Source organism: Gouania willdenowi, chromosome 12 (genome assembly GCF_900634775.1).
Source record: "Gouania willdenowi chromosome 12, fGouWil2.1, whole genome shotgun sequence".
NCBI lineage: Eukaryota > Metazoa > Chordata > Actinopteri > Blenniiformes > Gobiesocidae > Gouania > Gouania willdenowi.
In genome coordinates this window covers 5881565-5890792 of record NC_041055.1, presented here as the reverse complement: position 1 = coordinate 5890792, position 9228 = coordinate 5881565, and the positions used below count along the sequence as shown (strand labels likewise).

Here is a 9228-nt window from a genome sequence, read left to right as displayed (position 1 = left end):
GATAAATTCATAAAACATTTAGAATTTGCCACCAAGCTAAGCCCCGCCCAACAAAATACGTCACAATGTTTACAAAGAGTCTATTGGTCACCTCGTTAGGCTTCCTAATCAATGAAAATATAGGTTTTAATATTTTAGCTGTGGGCATCTGTGCCTTTTTTGTCAATATACCCCTCAGTTTTCATTTTTTTCAAATGGTAAGATGTAAGAAAGCTTGATATGAAACATATTTTAATAACTGTTAACTACATGTGTGGAACTGTAACATGGTTCCCCAGTTTTACGTTAAATTATACCTGATAATTTTTCATGTCAGTCCATTATCTAAACTCAATTACAATTAAATTCCGCTTCCATTTTTTTAATTACAATTATAAAAGACCCCAATCCTGATTAGCATATTTTTATTTGCTTTAAACAACCTGTAATTAACCAAATTTACCACAATGTAATTATTGAATTCTTGTTTCCTGCTAATAATAGTATCTTTATATAATTTACACAGATGATAAACTTTGATCAAAATCGATTCAAGAACATGATACAATTAACAGATTTTACAAAAGATTAAAAGTAGACGATACAATTGACGTTTTTCTATTTATTTATTTTTGAGGCAGTTTGTTTTCTTTAATGGAATGAAACACAGACTGGTTTGAACGCAACTTTAATATTTTATTGATCACCAATAATTTAACATGAACTTTATTTATTCTTTACAGCTTTGTACAAAAAAGCAGGAACTGCATGGTCAGTATTTACAGACGCAGAGGAGACGGGAACGCAGGCTGTTCATGCAAGTGTTAGCGGAGGTTTCCATGGTGACAGAAACGCTTGTGCTAAGCTATCAGGAGCTTCTGATTGGCAGCGAAGGTGCTCCAGTTGCCATGTGACAGGAAGTTACAACTACGATGGAGTGGTTGATTTATCTCCAGGGAGTTTTTAATTTTTTGGTGTCTATTGGTTGGATAGACTGAGAATTGTTACCGTGGTAACGCCCTAGCTACTCTTGGCGTCCAGCAGCAGCAGTCTGAGCAGTGTCCGGGCGGCGGCGAGCAGCACGCCGTGCAGGGCGTACTGCGTCACCAGCGCGCCGAAGCCCCGGTAGAATCCGGCCCTGCCCTCTTTGCGGCGTATGGCGTGCAGGCAGTCCTGAACGCCATCGTACTGTGTGTTGACGGGGAGGACCAGCGGGCTGCCGCCGTTTCCCACGGCGACCACTCCGTCGGTAGCGTCGATGATGGTGCGCGTTCCCTGGAGCGCCAGGCGGTGCAGCGACGTCTCCAGAGGGAACAGCAGCACGTCGGCCACCAGAGACCCCGCCCATGCCGCCGCCAGCTCAGGGAAGTAGGCCTCCAGCTGGTCGCATGGTTCGGCGCCGCGTTTGCGGCTCCGCTGGTGCGCCCACAGCGCCACCCTCTGGACTGCGGCGGAAATGGCGTAGCGCAGGATGGCGTGCAGCGCAGCAGGAAGCAGCAGGCAGCCGAGGGGCAGCAGGCGGCGGCTGTGGGGAGCGCCCACGCCCAGCAGGCGGGCCATGCCTTCACGGACACAGTCCAGGAGGCCGGACGATGATTCGTCCCTCACGATGTCACTCTGAGGAGGAAAGACAGGAAACGCACTCAGTTAGCGAGGACGGAGCAGTGTTGTTTTTGGCAGCATTTTTAGTTTGAGTCTTAGTCGTATGAACAAAAATAAACAAAATTTAGACTTAAAAAAGGTCTTTTTTTATTACAAAACAAACAATAGAACAGAACAGAAGCTTTTATTGTCATTGTAAAACATATACAATCAAATTAAGGTGCTCTCCAAGTATTAATGAAGAATGACATATGACACTTAAATAAAATATTGGAAAAAAAAATACATAATACAACTCAGCACACTATATACTGTACATTACCATAACCCACAATATAAATATATAAACTGACCTGTTGGTCAGATCAATAAGTATGGCACAGATAGTAGATTGCACTTTGATGTGAATTATTGCACATAGACAGGATTTGTGATTGCACATGAAGTCAGAGTCATGGGAGGAAGATGGTTATTTTTTTGGTTACTCATTTGTTGTTTTCTTAAAGTCTGTCCGTTTAGTTTCAGTAGTTATTAGTCAGGTGAAGTGGAGAAATAAATGGAAAATTAAATAATTAATCATGATTGCTATTAGGGTCACCATCACCACTAACAGCCCAAAAACACTTTTAAGTATTAGTTTTAGTTTAGGTTAATAAATGTTTGAAAGTAAAATGGTTTACATGTTGTATTTAAAGTTTAGGTGCATGGCTCCTTTAAGGCTTTAAGAGACGTCATGAAAAAAAGGGGCGTTGACTAAATCATTTAGTCATTGTCGACTAAAACAACACTGGGAAGGAGACGCAAAAAAAAAATTAGTTTGTTCTTTTTAAAAGTTAAAAAATCATCATCAGTCAATCGTCCTTTGCCATGGCAACGTATAAACCAGCCAGAAATCTCACTGCCTAGTTTTATATCATTTTCCTTTTTTCTAACAGCATATTTTTTATTTGATGTGTTGGATTTTTTACATTAGATTTGATTTTTTAAATTATTTTACTTTATGCACAATTTATTGAAATTAATTTCATGTTTTTACTATTACTATTACTCACGAGTCTATTATTATAAAACAAATGTTATCATGCACAAATAATATTTATTCCTCCCTGAGAAAACTGATGGTAAACTTTGTTTTGTTACAGTGCTAGACATGTTATTTTCTTTTTTTTTTTTAAATATATATTTTTTTTATCTGCATGCACAATTAAAATAATATTTTTCTTTACATTTATATTTAATTTAACTGCAAAAAATTAATTCACAACAAAAAAAATAGCTATTTCCCCCTGGTTTACAACCTTAAAATATTAAATTAGAAATCACAATATAAATATATATACTTTTGTTAGGTTATTTAAAATATTGAAATTTTGGTTTTGGTTTCAAACAGTTCTAGTACGTATTGAATGAGTGTATAAAATAAAAATAAAATGCATAAATGTGCAATTTTTCTTTACCTTTTTATTTATTAATTTTTCACGTGATCTTTTTATCATCTGATCCACAGAATAATCAACTCAATGATTGATTATTAATCAGTGTTTTAATTTTTTTTTTTATTTCCCTCTGACATCGTCATCCTAAATATTTTCAAAATAAAAGACTGAGTTCATAGAAGCTGCTGGGGACTCACCTGGACGGTCTCGATGAGGCTGGCGCAATAAAAGGGGAGAGCGACCATTGCTGTCAACCTGAGGGCGAGAGAGAGAGAGAGACGTCAGCGCTGTGTTAGAAGAAGAAGAAGGAGGAGGAGGAGGAGCAGGAGGAGGAGGAGAACCCACCCTTTGAGCACCAGATGACCCGCGAGCTGCTTCCAGGTCCACCTGTGAGGAAGTTCCCTGCACACAAACACATCAACAACAACTAACAATCTACAAACCAACAAGAAATAATGGCAAGTGCCTCTTTTTAAAAGAATTCTATTCCTTAAATGTCTACAAAGAAGAAACATTTCACCATAAAAAAACATTCCTTGCTCCACGGTGACGGCGTTTCATGCCGATTCTGTTCATTTCCGTGTTTAACCGTTTTCATTGGTTGATTCCGTGATTCCGTCCGCAATTCCGTTAACACAGATTTAATAGGGCCTTATAGATGCAAAACTGGGGAACCATGTTACATTTCTATGGCTTACACACATGTAGTGAACAATTATTAAAATATGTTTCGTATCAACTTTCCCCACTACCTGTCAGTTATCTTGAGGATCATTTTACCATTAAAAAGAAATCTAGGGTTGTACTGAGACAAAAAAGGCTCAGACCCCCACACCAAAAATATTAATACCAATATTTTCATGGATAATGAAGCCTAACATGGTAACCAAGAGATGGAAAACAAATCTGATGATAGATATCATTTTTTAGTGCGTTTTACAGCTGATTTACGGGGAAGAAATGCTATACTACCTAACCATTTGTTTTTGTTAGCTTAGCACGTAGCAATGCTGGCAGAGCAGAGTCAAAGGGTAAAGGGGCGTGGCTATCATCAGGGTTGGGGTCAATTACAATTACGTCTTAAATTATCCATGTTCAATTACAACTCAATTATCTTCACAGTGACCAGCATTTTCCCCCAATTTCAATTAAAATTATTATTTTTCCCCTGAAATTTAATTACAATTACGTTCTCAGTTACTAAAGTACAATTACAATTAATCACAAGTACTGAGCCTTTAATAAATAAGCTAATGAAACATATTTCCTCTTGTGTTAGCTTTCTGCTCGCATATCTTCTGATAACAGGTCAGTTTGACTAATGTCTTAAATCAGCTGTAAAATACACTAAAAAATATTATCCATCATCTAATTTGTTTCATCTCTTGGTTACCTCGTTAGACTTCCTGATCAATGAAAATATTGGTATTTGATATTTTTGTTGTGGGCGTCTGAGCCTTTTAAATGTCATTACATCCCTTGATTTATTTATTTTTAATGGTAAAATGATCCTCAAGAGAACTGACAGTTAGTGGGAAAACACGATATAAAACATATTTCATTGATTGTTAAGTACGTATGTGTGAGCCATAGAATTGTAACACTGTTCCCCAGGTTTGTGTTTAATTACATTGTAATTAACAGTTTTTATAGCATCTCCATGCCAATTACAATTACAAAGTCAATATTCTGAACTCTCAATTACATTTAAACTATGACAGCAACAGGTGTTTTTAAATTACAATGAAAATTATCAATTACATTTATAATTGACCCCAACCCTGGTGAGTGTGGACATTGGCATTGGGCCAAAAAACAACAAAAAAAAAACAAATAATGATTGATCCACAGGGGCAAAAAAGGTAGATTGGTTACCGTGGCAACGGCGTGAACTCGCTGATGATGCCCTCGGCTCCGAGTGTGACGCCGTGAACGATGAAGGTGCTGCCCATGCCCTTCCACAGAGCACGCACACCCTGCAGATGACACGCAGTTAAACAGTCAGACCAATAACATCTTCATCATCATCATCATCGTCGTTGTCGTCGTTTACACGCCACGACATCAGCGCTTACCTGTGCCTTAGAGATGGCGTACATGACGGCGACGGCGCTGAACGGGGTCAGGTGGTAACAGCGGCCGTGGTAGTTCACCTGAGAGAGAGAGAGAGAGGCAGCCAATCAGAGAGCAGTTCTCATCATTAACCAAACCCTTAGACCAATGAACAGGTGAGGGGGCGGAGCCCTACCTGACACTGTCTGCGGAAGACGATACATGGGTGGGCGAGGACGTTTTCTGTGAAGAGACTACACACGCACGCACACTTACTTTAGATAAAATTTACTATTAAAGAACAAAGTAAGAAAAAGAAGGGCTTACCTGACGAGTCCGATCCCAAAGCCTGCAAAACGGTTCAGCTGCTCTGCAACACAGTATATAAATGTATACATTTAATTAACACAGGGTTCTTACAGCTTCAGTCAAATTAAATTCAGGACTTTAAGGCTTTTTATTGCCATTTGAAATTAAATTTAAGACCAACTTTACAGTAAACACAAAGGGGGGGGAGAGCCACATCAATTATATAGTGTTAGGTAAAACATTTTCTATGATCTAGTGCAGACGTGCAACTAACGGCCTCCAAAGTAAACCCACAAAAATACACAAAATTACAGTAAAATACACAAATAAAACAGACTGAAACAAATAATCAAAAACACACAAAATGACTACAAAAATAGCCAGAAAACTATAAAATCAACAAAAATACAAAAAATAAAAACATTTAAGAAAAATCATCGTTGGACAGGCAATTTTTGTTAAATTTACATTTCCCCATGTTATTTAAAGTCCCGCTGCAACAATGTCACTGTTTTGTAGTTTGTTCAGCTGTCGTGAATCACGATTGTGCAATGTTACGGAAAATTCTATATATTTAAAAAAAAAAACAAATATTCCCATTTATTTTCAAATGTGAGACTAATTACTATCATAAAACCAAACTTATGTGTTAAAATTTTAATGATAATAAAGGCCTTATTTTTAGAATCTTGAATTGAATGCCTTTTAAGACCTTTTAAGGATGGGAACTCTGTAAACGTATTAACAGTTTGATTTTTCTGACTTGAAGAATTGTTTAATTATTGTATAATTTATTAATCATTAAACACCAGTAACATTGATGCCAGGTAGGAAAAATCGCAGTTTACATATTATTTGTAGATGTCATTCAATTAGATTTTTGACATTAGCTTTATATAGCTACAATATTATCCTCTAACTTTTATAATTAAATGATAATAAGAACGTAAGTACTAATGTTTGATTTCTTTATATATATATATATATATATATATATAGCTAGTTTTGGAATAAACATTGCATAAACACATTTTGTTTTCAATTATCAAATAAATCGGGCGAAACAAATCCAAAAAAAAAAAAAAAAAAAAATCAACCGATTAATCGTTAGCAACAGCCCTAGGGTATAAATAGAACTGAACGATATCTGTATCGTACCGTACAGTTAGTTGTTTATTTCGTAAATTAATGAACATAATAAACAATATTTTATATTCCCGTGCCGTTTAAACAACCTTAGATTAGGTTTGGTGTTTTAATCTGTTTTTAATCTGTCTGAAGTGTTTATTTTTCGCCATTAGCCGTCTCCTTGCTGCGCTCTTAGCATGTGAGCTAACACCTGAACACCGACCTACCGGTGGGAGGCACGCCGGGCTTCGAGGTGTCAAAGCCGGCTGTGGATCCAGCTGCTCCGGCCTCACTCGGCGGGTCGTCGTACATCGGAGTCCGCTCTCCGTGGTGCAGGTTCCGGCTTCCGGGGATGTCCGGTGGCGTGGTAACCCAGTGGTGGTGCTGTAGATCAGATGCAGCACCAGAGCTCCGGCCAGAATACCCGGTTCCGTACAGCGGGTCGTCACGGCCGCGGTACCCGAGCCCGTCGAAGCTGTCTGGCCGCCTGGAGGCCATCGCGGGGTCGGTGCGCGGACAGAGGGTGGGAGTGCCGTGAGCAAGATCCGGCTAACGGAGGAGGGAGGTAAGCATGAACCTGGCTGGAGGCCCGTCGCGGAGAAGCTGTCAGTTAGGCGGTCTCCTGAAGGACCGATCGACCTGTTCGGATCGACCTGTACGGATCGGACCCGTAAAATAATCCCGCAGCAACCGGAAGCTTCTTCTTCTTCTTCGTCGTCTTTTAGTTTAATGGCAGGTTACAAATATAACTTAGAGGTGCATACAGCCACCTACTGTACCGGAGTATGTAGCTTGAGTTTATATGTCACTATTTAAAAAAACAGAAAAACTAAATCCTATGATATATCTCTATATCTTTCAAGTATTCTATCACAGGTTTCTGTGTTTTCTTGATGAAAAAATGGTAGCCTCTTTTCCTTTGATTTACATTCAAACCGTGTGATTTTTGTGATTATATCGGCAGAAAGTGTTACAGATGTGCTTTTAGTCCATTTTCGGAAATGTATAGTTTTTTCACCACGGCAGACGTCACTAATCTTCGCAATCGTCAGATTATTATTATCACCTAGTGGAAGTGCGTCTGATTGTCAAAACAAACGTGATGGCCTTTTCCTAACTCCTTTAGGAAGTCTCCTAACACCTTTCCTCAACCTCGTGACGTCATCCACGGGGTTAAGGAACAGTGGATAGGAAAGGAGATAGGAGGGACCATTCCGGACGCAGCTTTAGTCTTAGTCACGTGACCTAAACTGGCCAATGAGGGGCGCTGCGTACGGATAGAATGACGGTATATTGATACGGCAACCGTACGGATAGCCACTGCCTAACTTGATTCCCTCTCCTGTTGTCCTAAGTAATCCCCCAAAGGTCCCTCTATCTTATCTTTTGATTTAGCTTTATCATCTCTTCCCTTTATTATGTGCAATGAAACATTGTGTTCAACGTTTTATGGGACTTTAAATTCCACACATTCATCTGTTTCCCTTTTACCTAACAAAAACATCATTTTATTCATCCCTGTGTGGTCAAACCCCATTTTAGTTAAAACTGTCTCCTCTCTTCTATTCACACCATGCGCATTTATAGATTTCTGTAAATTGTAGTACTTCCTGTCCCATCTGACCTGCCATTTCTTTATCACTTCTTTTTTGATCAATAATTAATAAATAAATAATTAACTTCTCTTGATTCAAATTATCTCTTAACATTCTCAATGAACTACTTCATTCCTTGATAGCTTCCAAACATGTATTATTCCACCATGGGAATATTTTCTTTTTACTGCTGCATTTAATATTGCTTTTTTAGACTTTAGTTGCACACATTTCTCCATTGAAATTAAATCTGCAGCTTTACAACATAATTCTTTAATTTTTTTTTCCAATCTGCTTTTTCAAAACACCATTTCTTGTGATGAGCATTTTCTATTTCAACATTTATAGAACACGTTATTGGAAAATGATCACTTCCTATGCTTGTACGATTTTCTATATTACACTCACAAGAGTGTACAAAGTTATTAGAAACTAAAGTAAAATCAATACCTGATACTGTGTTAGAGTATTTATTCATTATGGCACCATTTTTTTTAAATTTTTTTTAATTTAAACTAATTGTCTAATATCCATCAATTCTTCCACTACTATCTGTATGTTTACTTCTCCAAAAACTATTATGTGCATTGAAGTCTCTACAACATATTTCTCTCCCATTTCATTGTTAATATTTCCTCTAATATTCTCAGATTTACAAGGATTGTATACAATTATTGTTATATTCTCATCTGATTTACATATTTCAATAATTACATTTTATATCGGTTGAAGTTGACATCGCAACCAGAAGTTCTTCTGTTCTTTTTTACAATCTATGGCTGCGTCCCTTCTATCTTAATCAATAGATTTATCCTCCAGGGTAACTTCTGGGCTGCCCTTAATATTTATTTTACCCTCAATTTTCTTCAAAAACTGTTTATGTAAAAACTTACTATGGGGCACTGATTGTAAAGTTGCACTCAATGAAATAAACAGCAATTTTTCACAACATCCAAACCAACCTCCCATCTTTCAAATCACTTGTCAAAACTCACCTGTTAACATTTAACCATCCACTCATTTATGCCTGTTTTTGCCCTTTTTTCTTTTTTTAACTGATGCTCATTTTCCTCATGTTTTAATCACTGTATTTGCTGTTATTGTTTCAACCTGTAAAGTGTCTTTTA

At 37.7% G+C, this 9228-nt stretch overlaps 1 protein-coding gene across 1 annotated transcript; it reads right to left on the bottom strand.

Moving 5' to 3' along the window:
* Positions 1 to 650: 650 nt before the first annotated feature.
* Positions 651 to 7236, bottom strand: slc25a46 (solute carrier family 25 member 46). Its single transcript, XM_028462810.1, has 8 exons — positions 6734 to 7236; positions 5397 to 5439; positions 5266 to 5323; positions 5093 to 5170; positions 4893 to 4993; positions 3363 to 3419; positions 3215 to 3272; positions 651 to 1596 (listed from the first exon to the last, which is right to left on the bottom strand). The coding sequence occupies exons 1-8, from the start codon at positions 7002 to 7004 to the stop codon at positions 1000 to 1002; spliced, it is 1263 nt and encodes a 420-aa protein (XP_028318611.1). The 5' UTR covers positions 7005 to 7236; the 3' UTR covers positions 651 to 999.
* Positions 7237 to 9228: the final 1992 nt, after the last annotated feature.

What these genes read in the sequence shown, in the direction of transcription:
- slc25a46 (XM_028462810.1), bottom strand. Translation starts at nt 7,004, where the DNA reads ATGGCCTCCAGGCGGCCAGACAGCTTCGACGGGCTCGGGTACCGCGGC. An exon ending in TTTGGGATCGGACTCGTCAG is followed by an intron (nt 5,324 to 5,396) that starts GTAAGCCCTTCT and finishes GTGCGTGTGTAG; the next exon opens with TCTCTTCACAGAAAACGTCC. An exon ending in GCCTCATCGAGACCGTCCAG is followed by an intron (nt 1,597 to 3,214) that starts GTGAGTCCCCAG and finishes TTTCCTCCTCAG; the next exon opens with AGTGACATCGTGAGGGACGA.